This window comes from Haliotis asinina, chromosome 1, assembly GCF_037392515.1.
Source record: "Haliotis asinina isolate JCU_RB_2024 chromosome 1, JCU_Hal_asi_v2, whole genome shotgun sequence".
NCBI lineage: Eukaryota > Metazoa > Mollusca > Gastropoda > Lepetellida > Haliotidae > Haliotis > Haliotis asinina.
Genome location: NC_090280.1, coordinates 86680401 through 86702253, shown reverse-complemented (window position 1 = coordinate 86702253; position 21853 = coordinate 86680401). Strand labels below are relative to the sequence as shown.

Sequence of the window (21853 nt, the reverse complement as noted above, 5' to 3'; positions counted from 1 at the left end):
TATTTTACCAGTCATAATATGTCACGAATATATCCTAAGGTTAACATAAAATTAAATTTGTTTTCGTGTGAATGACAGCATTATATAAACGATTAAAGGACCGTCGTGCATATAACAGACTTATATACACGACATTGTCTTGTCGTGTATATAAGAGCATTATATACACGACATTGTCTTGTCGTGTATATAAGAACATTATATACACGACGTCGTATATATAGCCACAGCCGCATCGTACTTTAAATACATGATCGAGTGAATAAACACTTCAAGAGGGTTGAACAGTGGACGCTGAATGAAATGACAGCTAAAACGTTAACCTGAATGGTGTGATTCAAACAGCTATGGTTCACATAATCATAACTTCTAAAATCAACGGTTCCAGTCCCACCTCATATGAAGTCAAACAATTAAAAAATCCCCTCAAGATGGAAATTCTTAACTTTCATTTTCATTTCCTCGGCCTATACTTTTCCTCCAAACACATTGCCATTCTTGTGAAATTGTGATGTGGAAGATTAGGAGAACAAGGTGATTATGGGCTAACAGAATTGATTTGTTCAAAATACGTCAATACTTACATGATGACAAAGTTATTTTGACCAACAACAAAACAAACTTGACACCAAACATTTGTTGGCATTCCTTGCCGAGTAGCGATATAGCACAGAGAGTATGATTGGTTGTACCTAACATGAAAACTCTCTTGCCATTGGCCATCATCATCTCCGAAGAAGGGAGGTCACTCTCATTTAGAACATTTTGTAACCTTGCTGCACGTGTGTTGGCAAGTCTCACAGTAAATTTGTACGCAGACATCAACAAAAATGGCAAATCTCAACGATGCACAGATGAAACTTGTTGCTGATCTTGAAATTGAAATGATGGCGGACATGTATAACAGGTAATCTGTGTATCTTCCGGTCAAAATGTCATAGTCTCCGTCAGTTTAGGGAGGTACCAGAATCCGCATGGGTGAAAAGACGATTTTCTCTATTAATCTGACGTTGTCAACGGTAGGCTAGGACAGAAACGTCAGTTAAGTTCAGATCCAGAACGTGTATGTTATAAAGATGGTACATCAATACCAACCTCAGGTATCATTTTACGATTGCTTTACGTGCATTAGTATGATTAGACTTTAGAAACGAATTTATCATCATGATGGTACGAATGATGTAATATTAACATCTAGATAGACTCTTCAGCATAATCTGTATTCATCTGGACAGAGTTACACTCAAAGCCCAACGCAAGTGTTCATTAACGCCACTGACCAATGGCTACATCCATTAATTTGGCCCATATGAATTGCAAGAGAATCAAAATCAAATATCAAATCCGTGTGGTGTGATCAGTCATTTTACTGATCTTTAGGCTTTGGGGTGGGATGTCTCAAAACTTGAAGCTTAGAAGCAACCAACTAAATAAACATAAAAAACCCCACAATTATCATTTATTCATGACATAATATACATTGCTGTTTATGAAAATACAAATAAAAAAATTATAAGCATACAATCGCATATCAAAAGTACAATAATTTGTATTGGTTTGCTACCCTCGAAATGAAGCACCTTGGATTCTGAACTTCCATTGGCTGGTTTATTTGCTGATACTCTCGGGCTTTTTGTGCATGTATAGAGATGTAGACGTGTTCACTGCACATGTGGTATGTGCACAGCTGTTGAAACCACTTTTCACCCCAGCTGTTTGGGTTTTTTTTGTAGTGAATCATTTTTTTCATCGCATTATTTTTCAACTTTGTAAGTTGAATTTGCATATTTGATGATTTGTTTCTTTAAGTCCATACCAAAAGGTATCAGTATCTGCAAAGCTGTGCTTTTTATTGCGTGCAAGCTTTAAGGAACTAAGATTGTTGTCAAGCGTGCAATTTCTAAAGTCCCAAACTACATTGCATATTGTATGTTTCAGGATGACAAATGCCTGTCAGAAAAAATGTATTCCAGCCAAATACAGAGATCCCGATTTGACAAAAGGGGAAGCTGTGTGTATCGACAGATGTGTTGCAAAGTACTTGGAAATCCACGACCGAATCGGCAAGAAATTAACATCCTTGTCACAGCAAGATGAGGCAACGATGAAGAAACTTCAATCACAAGTGCAAAATCAATCCTAGCAACGAAATAGACATGAAATAGACATTGTCCATGGTGTATATATGTGATTTATGTGATGCATGTACATGTGGAGGTGTATGTAGTCAGGTGACTTCTCCAGATATAGTTGTTAACAAGATGAAGAGATTGTATTGCCATCTATCAAATGCCATGCTTCATACAAGATTTCTTGTTTCCCCAAAACATTACAGCTGTGTGTATATTGCTCATATTACAAAATCATGACTGTCATCTTGAAAATTGTACCCATCATTTGAGATGAGCAATGTACTCAAATGCATTCTGTACACAAGAAAAGTGTGTGAGATGTGTGTTTGACATTGGGAACTGAGAATGACAACACATGGGGATGACGTTCATAAAATCACATCTAAAAATGATTTGCATGTTAAAATGTTGTTAGGGTTGTGCATCAGCAGTGATGATTGAAGGTAGTTTGGAAAGAATATATTTCATGTGAAGGGTAGCTTAGAGAGATGTGTGGCCGTCATTTAGTTATGTCTTGTTCTGTTATGTCGATTCCAGAGGTTCAGATCTTAATCGCTGCATGTGAAGTCATGAAGTAATATTGCAGTGCCATGTCTTTGTTGGGGCACACAATGTGTGCTTATTGAATGGTGCTAATCATTGGTTACTGACTTAAAATATGTATTCAGAAGAAATCATATCATTGCATAATGTTTAGGTTATAGATTTTGGAAATAAATATCAAATCTACTCAGCATTTTGAACACATTTTATATACTAAAAGTACTATCAGAAATAGAAGAAAAACTGGTTTGTTTTGCATTAATATCTACAAGTTATGTAGTTAATATGTGAAAGCGTCAAATATCTGCTCAACAAAGTTTTGCCTGACTACAGTCTGAGTGGTAGGGAGATAATGAATGTAGAAAAAGGACTTAACTGAGGAGAGATAAGTGTAAAATGAACAAAGGCTTTTTTTCTCTCTCCAAGTCCAAAGCGATTTATTTAAAACAGACCATGACTTTAAGCAAATTAGTGTGTGAAGATACTGTATTACAAATGACACTTTTTAAGTGCCCATTTTAATATTAAACTAAGCTTCATTATAAACGGTTGCTGGCACAAAAAAAATAGTAACTTTAAAACTGAAACTAGTAAGTATGCAGCTACCGAGGAGTCTTACTATCACTATGAAAGGAAACAGGTAGGAGGGGTCGTCTCAAACAATGTGTCAGGACAGGGGTCACAGAATGTTGTTGGGGTCCGGCAAGGGGCTAGAGATATCAGCTGAGATAAGATAATCCTTTAAGGAATTATAAAAAATATGCCATAACAATTTACAAATAATATCCAGTCCTGTCGAGCATAGGTGGTCATGCTACATATATATTCTGAGACATTTGATAAGATGGCTGAATTAAGCTTTTCTATGGGTATCATACACTTTTACGTATCTCAACATAAACTTTATGAAAAAGACATTAAGATGTTATCCACAAATGAGATATTTTCAATACACATGGAAAGGCATAAAATATGATACTTGTGCTCGTAGGCTGCACATGCATCTCATGCCAGTTGAGTCAATGGTCCGTTGTGATACGCTGAGCGACCTAATTGCCAACTATAGTGTGGTGTATTGTTTTCTGCAGCGTGATTTATCTGGATATCCTCTTATAAATCCCACTGAATGCCCACTTAGGCTGATGTGGGTTATTTCGACATATGCTATTTGCAATTATGTTTATATTAGGGATACAGAGAAGCAGCCAAAAATCAGTTTTTGTTTTTTTTCATTTCCAACAGATCTTTAGCATCAGCAATGTCATAAAGGTCATATTGGGTCCTGCATTTTTTAGTTTACATCCTTTTTACTAAATTTCGGCCTAGGTGGTCAGAATTTTTAAAAATGATTTTCCTTTGTTGCTTAATTCCACACTCCACAAATCTTCAGCTATTAAACAGCGTTCCGTAAATATTCAAGTGTGGACCAGACAATTCATCAGTTGTCCAGTAGGGATATAATGTTATGCATCATAAAGGCATCAAGTCTGATCACAAGATCTCAGGTGACCCTTACATCTCTTACACCTTCTAATGAACAATGCTCTCCTGGTCTTCATGGGTCTTTTGGGGTGGAACATATATTAACTACTAGTGCCAAAGAGAATATTATTTCCTCTCTGTGCGTTATCCAAACACAATCAGTGCTGTAATAAGCTTGTGTTTTTCCATAATTTTAGCGGCATTGGGCAACATTAGGTATCTACCGTTCACTGTTAATAGTCACAATGATGTTGACTTAGAAAAAGGTGCTCTGGATCTACCTTACAACCTAGCATCTGTATGACACCATCTATGATTTGCTGACCAATGCAGTGTTATTATAACTAACATGTGGTATCTAACTTCAGGTATTCACTCCTCATGTGGAGTGAGTGAGTGAGTTTAGTTTTACGCCAGTTTTACTCAGCAATATTCTAGCTATATGGTGGCAATCTGTAAATAATCGAGTCTGGACCAGACAGTCCAGTGACCAACAACATGAGCATCGATCTGTGCAATTGGGAACTGATGACCTGTGTCAACCAACCCGATCCCGTTGGTCGCCTCTTACGACAAGCACAGTCGCCCTTTATGGCAAGCATGGGTTGCTGAAAGGCCTATTCTACCCCAGACATTCACGGGTCTGCCCCATGTGGAGGGAAGTGGGGTAGCCAAGTAGTTAAAGCGTTCAGTTGTCACATGAGGACCCAGGTTCAATTTCCCACATCCCCCTTCTGGTGTCCCCGCCATGATATTGCTGGAATATTGCTGAAAGCGGCATGAAACTCAACACACTCACTCACCTCCCGTGTGTTAGAGTCAGTTGCCACCCCTGACCTATTTTCAACATCCTTGATATGTCCAGGGTATATGTGCCGATATGTCTCCACTGTACCCTAGATGCGCCCATGGCTTGGCCCGATGATTTTATTATCTCCCTTAGCTGGCTAAACTTGGCAATGGTGGACTAGGTGATTGGCTACTGTGAGAATGCGGAACCAGTGAAGGGAGCTAATATGATCAATGGATACATCCAGGGTATAGTGGAGATTTATCAGAACGTATACCCAGGAGGTTTCAAGGATGTAACAGTGGGTAGCCTAATGGTTCATCACACTGTGGTTTGTGTGAAGCCCATTTATGTTGTCCCTCAAAATAGCACTGCTGGAATATTGCTTAAAAAATGGCGTAAAACCATACTCACTCACTCACTGTTTTCAAAGATTCATGGTCAGTGAAATATCTTCCGATTAACATCTGGAATACATGATCAATTCATTTGCACCCAGTATGTTGTGAATGGAAGCGAAAGAATGTCTAATGTTCACGGCAATGTATAAAGCATGTTGAGTTTATGCAGATTCTATGTAAATATAGAGACAGCAAACTTTGTCAGATTTGGAATATGCTGATGATTTTAGATGTGCAAGTAGTATATACCATTCAAAACAGGTAGGGGATATTCCATTTTTTGAGCATACCACTAGCCAGTGCCAGTGACACAAAGTAATATATAGCCATAGAGATGAAACATTTCCATAGGAACGGAATAAATTGTCACATTTTCCTTTAATTTTTCTTCATCATCTGTTAACTCCTTGGATTTATCATTTGCATTTCATTAATCTTGTAATTCCAGAATACCTGTCTTGTTTTTAATGGTATAATACCAGAAAGTGTGATTTCCCAGTTGGTATGTAGAAATGTAACATGGTCAGACTACGATATATTTTGGCCAGTGTATACAGTGTCTTCAAATTCCTGATGTAGTGCTGTTTGTATAACTGCATATTAATAAAAAAAAAAGATTGAAATTGTAAGTGGTGTCAGATATATCTGTGTCGATCTGCTTTGTATGCATTTCCAGTTGATGCTTCTGGTCACTCTAGTTCTAGTCCACTGAGAACCATTACTGCAGTTTAACAAATGAAGTACACTGTCTCCAACTCACTGGGTCTTTGTTTTTAGCCCCTTTTTGCTGCTGGCGAGATCACAAAGTGATCTAGTTTTAACAAAGGGTTACAATGGTCTTAGTACATGATTGGAAATCCCATTCCTTAGCTTAGGATTCGGACAGTCTTGGTGCTACGATGATAGTATCTTCTAAATTTAATATAGGCTTATGACAGTGGTAGTGCTAAGATGATGGTAACTCCCACACCTAAACATAGGCTTATGATAGTCATAGTGCTAAGATCATCGGAACTCCCTTACCTTATCATAGGCTTATGATAGTCATAGTGCTAAGATCATTGGATCTCCCTTACCTTATCATAGGCTTATGATAGTCATAGTGCTAAGATGATCGTAACTCCCACATCGTAACATAGGCTTATGATAGTCATAGTGCTAAGATCAATTAAACTCCCTTACCTTAACATAGGCTTATGATAGTCATAGTGCTAAGATCATCGAAACTCCCTTACCTTAACATAGGCTTATGACAGTCATAGTGCTAAGATCATTGGAACTCCCTTACCTTAACATAGGCTTATGATAGTCATAGTGCTAAGATGATCGTAACTTCCACATCGTAACATAGGCTTATGATAGTCATAGTGCTAAGATCATTGGATCTCCCTTACCTTAACATAGGCTTATGACAGTCATAGTGCTAAGATCATTGGAACTCCGTTACCTTAACATAGGCTTATGATAGTCATAGTGCTGAGATGGTACATGATTTTATCAAATATTAATACAGTGGATCTAATATATGTTCTACAAAGGATATTATTTCTTCTTTAGATTCTATGAATAATAATGTACCAGTGGATCAAAATAACTTTCAAATTTCAGATAGGCCTCGAGAGAATCTCAACACATTTCACTCATTACACATTCTTTTTCAGAGAACACAAACCATTCAATTGTCCTCACAAGCACATGCACACATCAGCCTAGCGACATGGAACATTAACACTTAAATGCATCGGTCCTTATGAACTCTTCACATTTCCAACAAATCGACCAATATGTAGTCATTTCTCTTTCTAAAACTATTTTTAAACAAATTCATGAGTATTAACACATGCATGGTCATAAATTCCCATGTAACTCTCAAACTGACATTTATGTATTTAAGAGTTTAATATGTCAACAAAAACAGCAAATATAAGAGCAGTCAGATCTGATATTCAAATATTTCAGCATAAACCCTGAGAAATATTAGAGCCTGATGAGAGATAGGTATATTCAGTATTTTAGAAGAATGGTCATTTTATTAATGCTCCATCACAAGATCAATATCCCAGAAAGTTACTGGACCAGTTTCATCACCTCCAGAAGATAATATCTGGACCATTTTCATCACCTTCAGCAGACAATGCTTAGACCACCTTCATCACTTCCAGACCACCCTTGTTGGTCCAGTGTCATCACCTGCAGGAGACAATTACTGACACAGTTTCATCAGCTTAGGAGATTGTTGCAGGACCAACTTCAAGATATATTTGTTGGCTCAGTTTCTTGCCTTTCAGGAGACCAAGGTTGGCCCGGTTTCGTGGAAGTCCAGGGCAATCCTCTGTACCACGGCCTCATTCGAGACATTGTAGACCTTTTCACTGGGAGTATGAATCTCCCACTGACCCTTCTCCATCAATATCTGACGTTGCTCCTTCACAAATGGTGTAATGTCTTCAATCTTCACAATGAACTGCTTTCCATATTTCTTCAGTATCTGAAAAAGCAAATCATGGTTTAATTTCTGAATCTCAACAATCAAACATCTCATCTCATGGTACGTATTACTAACATTACAGTTGCATGAACTGTCTGGGCATAATCTATGAAACTGGGATGTGATGACATCCTTCAGCCAAAACAGCTTGCCTAGACAACCCCGTCCTATTCATTGCCTCTTATTACAAGCTGCTGGAGACCAATTGCCCTGGCTGTGATATTCACTGCCAGTAACTTGAAAAATGTGAAAAAAAAAAACCCAAAACACTTTCCCTCCTCCCGTAAAAGTGAGAGGGTGAAAGGGTGTCTACAGGGCAGTTACCTCATTCTAGTTCTGTTACGGCAGATAAAGACTCAAGATTTTGTCTGGCAAACAAATGGTCGATGTTATGAGGAGCATAAGGATAAGTCTCCTAAAAAAGCCATGTTAAGCAATTTTCAGCAAACACTGGATAATGGGAGCCTTTGTGTCCTGGATTTCACTAGTACATAAAACATCATAACGTAACAAGAAATAAATGGGCCCAATATAACCTATAAATGGACACAACCAGATGCAAAAATGGATATAATCTAATTTATCATATGAACAGATAAACCCAGTATCATATAAGTGGATATAACCTAATATAAAAATGGATACAACCAAACCATGCATGAATCAAAATAAGTGTGATTGAGTGAGTGAATAAGGTTTCATGCTAATTTCAGCAACATTCCAGCAATATTACAGCCGGGAAATGGGCTTCACACATTGTACCTATGAGGAGAATTGAACCCGTATCTTCAGTGTGATGAGCAGACACTTTAACCATAAGCCTACCCCCACCTCCCCTTAAAAATAACACAATGAAAAACATACAAGGATGTAACTTACCAGTTATATGGTGGATACAACCCAGTATGATATGTAAGTGGTGAATACTCTTCTACTATAATAGAAATGAATAAATTCAAATCCAAAGAGACAAAATGAAAAGAATTACATTTCCTTTGAGGCCAAGCTGAATGGCCCTTCTCTCAACCTTCCCTCCAGATGGGCTGTGATCAGGGTCCCACTGTAGACGCACTTCAATGTCCTCTGTCCTCACTTTGCAAGACTTCTGAAACTAATAGCATCACTTTCCTCAGAACTTTGCAGTAATACAAAATGACAAAAAATGGCTTTGTTTCTCACAGTAATATTATTTCTAATAGCTGTCCAATCAAATGGCTTCAATGTGAGAAATCCCCTTGTTGGTACTGACAGATGGTGATGAGGATGTCACTTCTGAACTCTAAGGTTTGTTTATTTGTTTGTGGTATAATGCCACACTCAGCAATTTTGCAGCTATATGGTGATGGTCTGTAAATAATCAAGTATCAATCACACAATCCAGAGTCAACACTATGACCATGGATCAACATATCTGGGTTACGATGACATGTCAACCAAGTCAGCAAGCCTGACTGTCAGTCTCGCCTGTTACAACAAGCATGGGTTTCTGGAGACCATATCATATTTGAGGTCAAATAAACAGACTATGGTTGTAATGAACTAATTACTGATCCCTTGGAGTTTGTTAAGTCCATAGTTAACTGTCACACATATAAAGATGTCATCTCCAGAAAGCATTTTCACAAATTCCCCAACTTCCATCCTTCAAACTGTAGTGTTCTTACAGTGACAGTGTAAGCATTTGCAAGAATCTCCTCAAAGCCATCACGTGTTAGAGTGACAGCAAGCACCCTCTCCTGGTCTTTCTTCACGGCCCAGCCACATCGGTACATCATCCACAGGAAGTTAGTCTTGATCCATGACATGCGTGTGTAACTGAAGCTGTCACCACCAAACCTGAAACAGACGTCACAATGTGCAGAAACATGCTATCAGGGATTGTATGCATTGACAGACCATGGCTGAATATATTACTATGCGATAAAAACAACATCCAAATGAATCGTTCTCACTAAGCACTGTGATTTATTAGAAACATTTTCATATTTTGTATTTATGAAACTTTCCATCATTCTTAACCATGTCGGACTGACCGGTGTTATGCCGTTTCCTTTTATATATTTCAAGCTTTCACCAAAAATATAATACATGAAAATTCTAATAGAGATCTGTAAAGAAGAAAAACATTTTATGATGATCCTAACCATCCTAGGAGTCGGCAAAGCGGGTTACTTCGGGCTTTTCACCAAAGTTAACTGGACACGCCGTGACATAATGCTAACTGGAAGAAAAAGAGAACTCGCGGATTACGTGTAGATAAGGATCGACACTCACTCCTGGTGTTCCACAGCATAGCTGGCGATGGACGGCTTAAAGGCTTGATACACAACAACGGTATTCTCATCGTACTGAGCCAGAATGTGACGGCCGCTTTTAGGCCAGCGTTTCATCTGTTCGGCGTAAGGCTCAGTTACCAGTTTGGTCTCACAAGAAGGGGTAGCACACGCCATTCTATAGGTAGTCCTTGGTGAAGTGCACAAATATTACACTGACTACATGCTCATATATGTACGGATTCCGAATGTCAAACATTGGTGCAATACCTCTGATCAAGAATCACTGACATACTGACAGCGCCCTGCCACGCTCGCTGCATTGAGTATAGGTTTCGTACTGCACTGTGTGGAGTAGAAGTGCTTGCCGGCGCACATGCAACTTCCTGTTTTGTTACTATAAATAGAGCTTCCGTATCGGAAATCTTGAGTGATGGAGTGAGTGAGTGTAATTCATCCTAATGTCTGCCCACAAAGCAAACATAATGTGGTCCAAAAGTTGAAATTATTTGTGTAGATGTAGATATGTAGATATCTGCCGTACACAAAAGTACATAATTACATCAGCACTATTCCAACTATGAAGTGACATGAGACAATGAGTGAGTGAGTGAATTTAGTTTTACGCCGCTTTGAGTACTATTCCGTCAATATCACGGCGAGTTGACATGGGTGAATTGACTCCATACATTATACCCATGTGGGTAATCGAACCCTGGTCTTCAGTGTGACGGTGAAAGCTTTTAACCACTAGGCTACCCTACAATCCAACATTAGATTTAAAGAAATGAAAAGGGATTCAGAACCTTAAATTGGCAGCTTCTTTGAGCGGTATTTGAAGTGCAATACTGACCAGTTTATGAATGACAACTTCCCATAGAGTACATAAAAATGGTAGAATTAGCAATGAGTCGGAGCCCTGTTTTGCAATTATGAATAAAACATAAATCACAAGAACAAATAATTATAAAAATGTCAGAGATTCTTTAAATATGTAAACATATACATATGTCATATAGACATGTATCATCCATATGGATTATAAATATAACCAAAATTATTATGAATTATTCAGGTTTAAGTAATAGCCAAACCCGTAGTATGCGTGTACACTTTTCTCGCATCGGCCGTCTTATCAAGAAAACAACAGGAATAGACGTCACCTTCCGTAGCGACACCAACCTGAAAACGCTACTATCAGCTAATGGACGCGGGCCAACAACACCTAAATGCAACAATCCAGCAGGATGCATCTACCAAATCCAATAAAGTTGTAAAGAGACATATATTGGTGAAACTGGTCGACCACTGGCTATCAGGTTAAAAGAACACAAAACATCAGTTCAAAATTTGGATCAGAAGTCTGCTGTATGTGAACACATCATGCACAACCCCAATCACAAGATTGTTTGGGACAACACCAGGAACGCCAATGACTTCAAAAAACGGAAGCTCCTAGAAGCCATTGCAATCAAGGGGAACAAGCCCTCAATCAACAGAGGCGGAGGTATTTACTTACCCAATGCATGGAACCACCTTATCCTCAGTGACTAACTTTATCCAAACATCTTTACCTGTAACTCGTTAACCAAATCAACACAAGCCTGCACACCAATCAGTTGAAGCCTGTACATAAGTTGAAGTCTGTACAGCAATCAATCGAAGCCTGTACAACAATTAATACAAACCTGTATATCTTGTTAACCATTGTTATCGGTCTACTGTTATGTGTATATATACTACAACCCTTTAGTTTTACCCTCACTTCACCTGAAGAAGAGACTAGAATCTGTCTCGAAACGTTGTGACCTTGTATAATAAAGAAGTTGAACCATAAAGCACTTTTAGTTTAAATCTCGAAACGTCTATGAGTGAGTGAGTTTAGTTGTACGCCGCACTGAGCAATATTCCAGTTATATGGCGGTGGTCTGTAAATAATCGAGTCTGGACCAGACGATTCAGTGATCAACAACATGAACATCGATCTGCGCAATTGGGAACCGATAACACTTGTCAACCAAGTCAGCGTAGTCGCCTTTTATGACAAGCATGGGTTGCTGAAGGCCTATTGTAAACCAAAAGTTAGTGTGTTCTGTAATCAGATTGGTTGAAAAACATGATCAATTCCCGGAAACTGCAAGACTATTCACTGCGTATTGACACGTAAACAATTCAATACAGGACAATTCTTATGGATAGCAACTTCTTGAGTTTATTTTCACGACGTTTCGGGGCTTATCCTAGCCCCCTCATCATTTCAGCTGAACTGAACAGTAAGGCTAACTGTTAACTCTGCCCATGACCTCACAATGCTTATGACGTCACAATGCTATGACAACATAATATAATTAGTTGCGAATGGCATGCTATGACATGCTACACATAACTATACATGCAATACATTTATCAATCTTTGTACATGTCCAATCTTACAATGTGGTGTAATAATGATCTGTCATTTCTTATTTAATCCAACAACACTACTATATATACAAAATAAGATGTATTCATTCGTTCAAAATGCATTCCCGTGCTTCAAATACTCAATAACACCCGAAAATTGGCCAACGCATGATGTTTATCTCCTAATTCTACACCGGGACCTTCACGGGTCCTGTGATAGAGAGAAGTAGGGAAGCCAAGAGGTTAACATGCCTTTCGTCATGCCGATTACGTGCAGTGTGTGAAATCCAAAGCGGCATAAAACCAAATTCACTCACTCGATCTTTGGTCATGCTGGCACACCTATAACTGTTTGTGGAAGTGTTAGTGGAACAATATAAGTGTTGATAGAAAAGTCTACTTGATGGAAGGGAGAGAGCTAGTAATTTTAAAAAAAACAAACACGTAACACTCGACTGGAACAGGCTGTACATATAGACCAATGCTTAGTCTCCGAATATATATAATTTTGATAGTAACAAACTAGCACATATAAAATGATCTGGAGCCCCATGGAGACCAGAGATTCAGAACGTGAGGAAATCTAGACTTGCTTAATATAGGACTTTAGCACTGCGGTGTGTGTGTGTGTGTGTGTGTGTGTGTGTGTGTGTGTGTGTGTACGCACAAATGTCGTTAGAGGATGGTCAGACTCGCTCATATGGGTGTTATAGTATTCGATTACGCTGAGTCGATGGATGCTCATAATATCGATAAGTATAAGGCATAAGTGCCAGTGGGTTCTTTCAAGATTTCCATTAAACAAACAAAACATGAAAACTTCAAACGCCGGGACTGTTATTGACGACTATGGATATGTCTGATTTCAGGCTGAAAGAGCGTTACAGAGTCCCAGTTTTTCTGCTTTGGGCGGATATTAATCGAAGAGAAACCGATCTTGTGTCTTTGCGAAGATTAACGATTATAAATATTTAAATATTAAACTACCCCAACTCGAAATGCTACACAATACATTCTTCCATGACTTCAGTAAATACTGGTTTGTGATTGGTTTCTTAAGGCCATTCAGAACTATATATTCAAGTTATATACCTCTGATTTTCCAGCACGGTATGTGTAAGTAGTTTTAAAACCTTATCTCCGAAAATCTTAGAGCTTTTAAGCTGTCTAAGATATGGCTTTCTAAGTTTTGGGAGGTTACCTTTCTGAATGACCTGAATTTTTGCAAAACCTCTTCGATAGCCTGCAGTAAACAGCCCATCCTGTGTCTTAACAAAGCGTTTGACAGTAACGGGACTTTAACGGTGTAAAGCTTTATCTATCTAGCCTCGGAGGCAGAGGGATTATTAATGTCATTGGATTATGACGTCATAGTTTCTGATGATGTCACAATGCCCTGCAAAGCACTGTGCTGCACGTTCATTGTACATTGCAAAACCGATTCTTCTCACCCAAGATATGATTTTTGTTGTTGTCTGTTGTGGCTATCTGGCATCAATGAAATAAAACGTGAGTTTTGGGTCCTTTTTTCCTTAGAGTCACAACTAGTCACTTACACTTGGGGCCAAATTTACTGGTTGCAAGGGTCCCTGGTGAATTGGCACAAGTCTCTCTGGTAATAATTAATAATTTCTAAAAATATAAATAACCCACTAACAGACTGGCATTCCGCTTATCCAGACTTGTCCCTGTAAAGGATAGAATTCCTACAATGCATCCATGGATTTTTAACCTCCAATTAAGCCTTGGAACAAGGCTAGTCAGAAACTGAAACTGAAACTCACATTTTAAAAACAATCTGCGAGACTATAAATAGACTAGTTTCTCTTTGGAATGGCCTTGCAGTTCTATTCATGTAAAGGTTCCTGTTTTCACATATCGTTTCAAACACTGCCATGGTGTCAGTTGGCAATGTTTACCTAGGTATAAAAAATAAGAATTGCATTTAAAGTCTCGGCACGAACGCGAGATCCGGCGAGACGATTATCCAAAATGGCGTCTCGTAGCCATGTGGAAGTGAACGAAAGGAGACTAAGGCTTATATATGGTAAGACACGTGAAGATTATCGCTTATGTATGCGGTTGTATGAGAACACACTAGTTGAAAGCACAGGGGATGTTTCTGTGTGATTTGCCGTAAGCGATTTCAAAGCCTGTCGGGATTTCTGTAGAGGTTACTGTGTCCAAAATGAGTATACTGCGAAGTCACACAACTCATTCAACACGAAATGATCCTTTATCCCATGTTTCGTGTGTATTTTAAGTGGAAGAATGGGTACTATGTTTCACCATGTAATTTACTATGATATGATCATTGGATTCAATGACGGACTGCTTTTAGGACAGAAGCTCTTGTCTTTCTTTGAATGCTGATGCCACAAAAGCTACGAAATATTGACACTCGCGTTGGGTATTGTGTTGATACTAGTTCAGCAAGCTAAACGTCGTGTTCCTGACAAGGCATACCAGAATAGTGTGCAGATCTTGTTATTTTGTTTTGCTTATGGTATGTTGGGACTTTGCTTTAGTAGGTACTTCTTGTGTAACCCTTTTTTGTTGATGTCTTTCACACTTTTCACAAATATTCATGCTCATGATGATCAGGACTAGAATTTGACAACTGATGTTTGTTGAAAGAGGCGATTAACAGAATTGGATGGTCACTTATGGCAACGTGTTTGATGCATATCTTCGTATCCCAGTTGCAAATTCACATAATGTCAATCACAGGACTGTCAAACCAAAACTTGATTATTTACGTACCATTGTTTTACAGCTTGAAAGATTTGAGTGCAACATTAAACAACAAAGAAACATAAATGTTTAATACAGTGCACCAGCTATTCTGAAACAAGAAGCTGTAAAATGGTTCAGGAGTTCTAGATGTTCTAGTTTTTAGAATATAATTCAAGTGATATTTTACAGAGGTTGACAATTTCCCCTGCATACCAGGGAGGATATCTTCCAGCCATTTTGTTTAGTGTCATATTACCTAACCCTAATGCTGACCCTAAACCTTACTCTAAGCCTAACCCTTACCCTTACCCTAACCTAATGCTTGCTTTCAAAGATGGTGGAATTTATCTGGTATTCTGCAGTCTTAGTCTTTCAGTCCTAAAGTAGACCTAGTGACTTTGTATACCTTTACTCTTACTGACAGTTGATAGTGAATACAAGTCTAAATCTACATTCACTTCTCCTCAACAGATCATGATCAGTATGACTTCCGAAACAAGGTCATTTGTGAATTTAATTGACATTTATTGTTTAGGCATTCTTGAACTGCCAAGTTGGCACTGTGTATCTGTCATGACATGATAAATTGCTCATATGAAGCAAAGGCATTCACTGGAACAGTTAAATGTATCAGCTGTCAAGTATCACAATGTATCAGTATACTGCATGGTTGCACAATGAATTTTGCCGTGTCATGCAGTGTAAATATTGATTTAAAAAAAAAATGATAACAAATACACCATTGACCTAACCTATATTGCAAAATGCAGTGAACATGCACAAAGTTGGTTGGTTCGTTGTTGTTTAATGACATACTCAGCAGTTTTCCAGCTGTAAGAAATTGAATCTGGTCCTGACAATCTAGAGATTAACAGCATGAACATCGATTTATGCAACTGGAATATGATGGAATGTGTCAACCAGGTGAGCGAGTCTGACCACCTGATCTCATTAGTTGTCTCTTATGACAGGAATGGGTTACTGAAGATCAATTCTAACCCTACATTGGTGCTCATGCTATCAACCATTGGTTTGCAATGTCTAGACTTCATTATCTAAAGTCTGACCTGACTGGCTGGAATACTGATGCTGTTGCCCATGAAAACAATTCACTGCCTCTCTCAGACATTGTTCATTGGATCATTTTATGGCATTCCAAGTCAAAGATGCCAACATATTATTGCCTCATTTATTGATTAAATTGCTAATTGTCATACATGAGCACATACTTGACTATGTACATATTTGAACTTATTACCCACGTGGTACCTTGTAATGGGGTTTCATGACAAACTGTTATGACACGTGTCATAACACCTTTGAGTGATTTGAATGGCTAATACATGAACTTTGACATTACCCATGAAATAATTTCGCTAAAGCTCGTGACAAACCAAAATGATTTCACTTGGGACATAAACTTGATATGAAAGGGTAAGCTCGTTTCATATCCTATAAATAGTGACTAAGTTTTTGCATAAATGTTTTTCAGAAAAGTGAAAAGTGACCTTGGTAGCATAATAGAACCTGTATGGTTATATAAATATATTTATTGAAGACCGTATTAATATCTTATGTTAAAATTATCTGACATCTTATCAATAGCACTTTGGCTGCTGGCATGGCCACAGATATTAGTTTTGAATGTCAGCTATGTCAGATTACCGTCTGTCATTTTGTGTCGCCATTTTTACAGACTGCCTGGATAACGGCAACAACAAGAAGGCGATCCAGGAGGCAGACAAAGTCCTCAAGAAGCAGAAGGATTTCCAGTGCGCAAAGGTGAGGTACAAAATAGTTGGTACGAAATAGTTTGTATGAAATAGTTTTCATATTTTGCTGGCCAGTCATGCTAGCTATTCCTGAAAGTTGCTAGCCGACAAAATAATTCACTAGCCCGAAAATTGAATGTAGAAATCAAGCAGAAGATTTTATAGATATATGAGAATGGTATTGTGTCTGCATGACAAAGTTTTCATCATTGCGCTGCTAAAGTGTATTTTTACTAAACAAGTTGGAGAGAGTGATGCACTGATGCAAAATGGCCCCATGAAATTCACTAGCCAGCCATCCCAACGACTGTTGGGATTTACTGGCCTGGCCTGGCCCAGGTAACCTTTGAGCGATGTGTGACCGTCCAATCAAACGTGAGACGGTTAAATAGATTTAACCAATGAGACAACGGCTACTACTTAGACTAACAAAATATTCAAGTCACTGACATCGATCTTTCTACAAACAAAAATTCGCATATTACACAGTTATGTGATCTGCAGTATATACGCTTTGGGGTTTCTGTTGACATGGTTACCATTAACTAATCTTTCCACAAGCTGACATCTTTGAATATTGCAACCGTTTACTCACCATTGTCATCATTGCAACGAGCGATCATACGCTAAATAGCATTTGGAATCGTTCGCGTATGAACCTTTTTGAGATAATAAGTTCAAAAGGTATGTGCGAATGTCCACTTTCGTGATTTGGTAAGCTGTGTTCTGATTGGTCAATCTGAAAGGTTACCTGATGCAACCTCCCATAATGTGTTGTTAGACTCAGTGGTGGAGTGTAATGAAAAGTACTGAGGCTAAGTTTACTTTTGAGGGATGCTGGAAATCTGTACCTTGTTTACTCATTGTATGAACTTAAGTTACAAAGATGTCCGATACAGTCTTTATATTTACTCAACTGTCAGCAGTCATGACTGTATCAGACATGAACTCCTGTCATTTCCAGTCTTGTGTTACAGTAATGGCAATTAGAAGTCACAGTTGTCGTGGTAATTGTGGCTGGGGTGGTTGGTCAGTGAGTTGGACCTGGCCACTCATCTCAATATCACGGGATCTGTTATACTGTCATGTGACTAAACAATTTTACATGTTAATTTTTCACGATTAGAAGGTTGTATTGTCTTTGAAGATTTAGACATAATTTATGGTCACCTGTTTTGACAGACTAACAGGGTCAGGTGGTCAGGCTTGCTGACATGGTTGACACATGTCATCGGTTCACAGGTGTGCTAATTGATGCTCATGCTGTTGATCACTGGATTGTCTGGTCAAGACGCGATTATTTACAGACCACTGCCATATAGCAGAAATATTGCTGAGTGCAGCATACAAGCAAACTCAATCACTCACTCACTCATTCACTCACTGAATATAATACATGGTTAAGATACTGTAAAACTCACAATTTTAGTCTCCGAGCTGAAGAATATATGTTGCGATTTCTTATGAATTTGATGTTTGGGGAAGGTTAAGAAGGGGTGGGGTACCTTGATGGAAAATTTGGACCTGTTCCTTCACTGGCGGTAATTTTAGAGAAATCGTAGAATATTGTTTTTCAACCGTTTTGTGATTCTGTAAGGAAATAAGATATTGGTGTATTTAATGCCAAATGTTTCCAGGTTCTCAAAGCACTGGCGATGTTGCGACTGGGCCGTCATGACGACAGCTCAGCAATCCTACAGGAAGTCCATGCTCAGCATCCTCACAATGAGGCTACGCTACAGGCGATGTCCATTTGCTACAGGGAAGTTCATAAGAGTAAGTGTATCCTGTATCCGTTTTCTTTAAAATAGAACATAGTACAATCACATATGACTAATAGGATCTGGTTGTCAAACTCACTGTACCAGTTGCTACAGATGTTTGTGTCCCAGTTCCATAGATTAATGCTCATAGTATCAATCACCAGACTGTCCAGGTCCAGCCTCGATTATTTACCTGTTTTCATGATATGGCTGGAATATTTCTGCTTGCGTCATTAAACAACAAACAATAATGTTGTCTGATTCATCCTCAGTGTTGATCATTGAAAACAGACCTGTCTACAATTTTCCCTATACACTGGAAACAGTGTTGTGTGTATTTTCCTGCTTTAGATAATGAAAACACTGTAGATTCCTGGGAAGAAAATGTTATTGAGAGATCTGTTAATGAGAGTGGACTTTATGGGTCAAACTTGGTAATTTCGTTGTTTATGTGCATTGTTGGTCATGATATCAATCATTGGTTGGCTTTAGCCAAACTTCTTTAAATACATGTTGAAATATTGATGACAATGACAAGCATCAAAACAAAAATGGTTTTCCCCTTTTGTGTGGAACAGTGGAGCTGATTGCTGACCTATACGAGAACGCCCACAAGTCCCGGCCTGACAATGAAGAAATCCTTTCAGCGCTGTTCATGGCTCATGTGCGACTCGGTGACTACAAGAAACAGCAGCAGACAGCGATGTTGCTGCACAAGCTGAGGCCACAGAAAAACCCCTACTACTTCTGGGCAGTGATGAGCATCATAATGCAGGTGAGATGTTACAGATGAAGGTCATCACTTGATCAGGTGTAATGTGTAATATGTGTATATTGCAGAGGTGTGATAAATTCATGTGTATATTGCAGGGATGTGATATGTACGTGTGTATATTGCTGGTGTGTGATATGTACGTATGTATGTTGCAGGTGTGTGATATGTACAAGAGTACATTGCAGGTGTGTGAAATGTATGTGTGATATGTACTTGGTATAGTGCAGGAATCTGATGAGTACATGTTTATATTGCAGGTGTGTGATATGTACAAGAGTACATGTGTATGTTGCAGGTGTGTGATATGTACAAGAGTACATTGCAGGTGTGTGAAATGTGTGTGTGATATATACTTGGTATAGTGCAGGAATCTGATGTGTATATTGCAGATGTGTGATATTTACATGTTTATATTGCAGGTATGTGATATGTACATGTTTATATTGCAGGTGTGTGATAATGTACATGTGTATATTGCAGGTGTATGATATGTACATGTGTATGTTGCAGGTGTGATATGTACAAGAGTACATTGCAGGTGTGTGAAATGTGAGTGTGTGATATGTACTTGGTATAGTGCAGGAATCTGATATGTGAATGGTATGTTGTAGGGGCACATTATTTATGTGTGTTTATTACAATTCTGTTAAGTCTGAATGGGTGTATTGGCAGTGCTAAAAAAATCCCATTGCAGTCAGTTTTCATTTCGGGCAATCAAATAATGGTATCACCCTTGGACTACTAGATAATTTATGCTTATGGTTTCAAACTGCAAATAATCATGGATTTCATTTCATATCTGCTCATAATGAAGCTATTGAAGTTCGCAATGATAATCAAGTAGAGCTAGTACAGAGTGAAATTATCACTCTTCAATAAATAGTCTAGTAAAAATTGATATCATGCATTGTGTCATAAAATCAGGGCAAACAGAAAATTAGTCCAGACAAGTTGCTTTCTTGAAGTCACTTGCCCTGTGGCAAGTGGCCTTTCAGTATTTTTGGAACCCCTGTATTGGTGACAAGAATGAATATGTAGAATGGTGTCTGTTTCTGTCGGCATGGTCAGTCAGTCAGACATGTACACGTCTATTACAGGCTCACAGTGCCACAGACAAGAAGCTAGCCACCAGCATGTACCTGCCACTGGCTGAAAGGATGACCAAGAAGTATGTCACTGAGGGCAAGGTGGAAGCTGAAGCAGGTCAGCTTGTGTTCTCCTAGCAAACAAAATCTCACAATACTAAAATACATCTGGGATATTTATTCCCCTCTCAGTGTATATTATTCCCCTCTCAGTGTATATTGTAATTGTCATTGAGCAACTTTGTTGTTGCATTTTGTGTATGCTTGTTTCTATGGTAGTATCTGCATACCAGTGGAGTCAGGAATGCTTGTTTCTATGGTAGTATCTGCATACCAGTGGAGTCAGGAATGCTTGTTTCTGTGGTAGTATCTGCATACCAGTGGAGTCAGGAATGCTTGTTCTATGGTAGTATCTGCAAACCAGTGGAGTCAGGAATGCTTGTTTCTATGGTAGTATCTGCATACCAGTGGAATCAGGAATGCTTGTTTCTATGGTAGTATCTGCATACCAGTGAAGTCAGGAATGCTTGTTTCTATGGTAGTATCTGCAAACCAGTGGAGTCAGGAATCAGTCTAAGTAAACTTAACCTCAGTACTTTTCGTTACACTCCACTACTTAGTCTTAACAAAACATTATGGGAGGTCACATAAGGTAACCTTTCAGATTGACCAGTCAGAACACAGCTTATCAAAACACGAAAGTGGACATTTGCACATACACATACCTTTTGAACTTTTTATCTCGAAAAGGTTTGTACTGGACCGATTCTGAATGCTATTTAGCATACGATCGCTTCTGGGTGATGCACAGGGTGCACATTACAACCATGACAATGGTGAGTAAACAGTCGCTGAAAATAGTGTTTTGGGCAATATTGAAGGATGTTATCTTGTGGAAATATTAGCTAATGGTACCTATTTCTGTACCCACAGAAACCCCAAAGCATATATACTCCAGGTCAAACAACTGTGTTATATGCAGATTTTTGTTTGTGGAATGATCTGTGTCAGTGACCTGAATAGTTTGTAAGTCCCTCCATTCCCTAAGTAGTAGCCGTTGTCTGATTGGTTAAGTCTGTTTAACTGTCTCGCTATTGATTTGACGGTCATCGGTCACTCCAAGGTTACCTGACGCGACTTCCTACTAGGGCTTGTTAGTGTTGGAGTGTAATGTAAGTACTTAGACTGAGTGAGGAATAGGCTTTGTGTT

At 38.6% G+C, this 21853-nt stretch overlaps 3 protein-coding genes across 4 annotated transcripts in view; 2 read left to right on the top strand and 1 right to left on the bottom strand.

Annotated features, from left to right (window-relative positions):
• Nucleotides 1-830: 830 nt before the first annotated feature.
• On the top strand, nucleotides 831-3236 carry LOC137283834 (mitochondrial import inner membrane translocase subunit Tim10-like). The gene is made up of 2 exons (XM_067815519.1): nucleotides 831-907; nucleotides 1939-3236. The coding sequence occupies exons 1-2, from the start codon at nucleotides 831-833 to the stop codon at nucleotides 2141-2143; spliced, it is 282 nt and encodes a 93-aa protein (XP_067671620.1). The 3' UTR covers nucleotides 2144-3236.
• Nucleotides 3237-7147: 3911 nt separating this feature from the next.
• On the bottom strand, nucleotides 7148-10439 carry LOC137283828 (uncharacterized). The gene is made up of 4 exons (XM_067815515.1): nucleotides 10111-10439; nucleotides 9501-9672; nucleotides 8825-8947; nucleotides 7148-7836 (listed from the first exon to the last, which is right to left on the bottom strand). The coding sequence occupies exons 1-4, from the start codon at nucleotides 10284-10286 to the stop codon at nucleotides 7633-7635; spliced, it is 675 nt and encodes a 224-aa protein (XP_067671616.1). The 5' UTR covers nucleotides 10287-10439; the 3' UTR covers nucleotides 7148-7632.
• A 4045-nt stretch (nucleotides 10440-14484) lies between these two features.
• Nucleotides 14485-21853, top strand: part of LOC137298788 (N-alpha-acetyltransferase 25, NatB auxiliary subunit-like) — a 32724-nt gene continuing 25355 nt past the window's right edge. For both annotated transcript variants that reach the window (XM_067831072.1, XM_067831066.1), the window contains exons 1-5: nucleotides 14485-14559; nucleotides 16945-17030; nucleotides 18658-18796; nucleotides 19362-19558; nucleotides 20656-20761. In XM_067831072.1, the coding sequence (XP_067687173.1) occupies nucleotides 14505-14559; nucleotides 16945-17030; nucleotides 18658-18796; nucleotides 19362-19558; nucleotides 20656-20761 (583 nt within the window). In that variant the 5' untranslated portion in view covers nucleotides 14485-14504. The remainder of the gene's footprint in view (nucleotides 14560-16944; nucleotides 17031-18657; nucleotides 18797-19361; nucleotides 19559-20655; nucleotides 20762-21853) is intronic.

What these genes read in the sequence shown, in the direction of transcription:
- LOC137283834 (XM_067815519.1), top strand. Translation starts at nt 831, where the DNA reads ATGGCAAATCTCAACGATGCACAGATGAAACTTGTTGCTGATCTTGAA. An exon ending in ATGGCGGACATGTATAACAG is followed by an intron (nt 908 to 1,938) that starts GTAATCTGTGTA and finishes TGTATGTTTCAG; the next exon opens with GATGACAAATGCCTGTCAGA.
- LOC137283828 (XM_067815515.1), bottom strand. Translation starts at nt 10,286, where the DNA reads ATGGCGTGTGCTACCCCTTCTTGTGAGACCAAACTGGTAACTGAGCCT. An exon ending in TATGCTGTGGAACACCAGGA is followed by an intron (nt 9,673 to 10,110) that starts GTGAGTGTCGAT and finishes CGTCTGTTTCAG; the next exon opens with GTTTGGTGGTGACAGCTTCA. An exon ending in CAAATGCTTACACTGTCACT is followed by an intron (nt 8,948 to 9,500) that starts GTAAGAACACTA and finishes TGATGCTATTAG; the next exon opens with TTTCAGAAGTCTTGCAAAGT.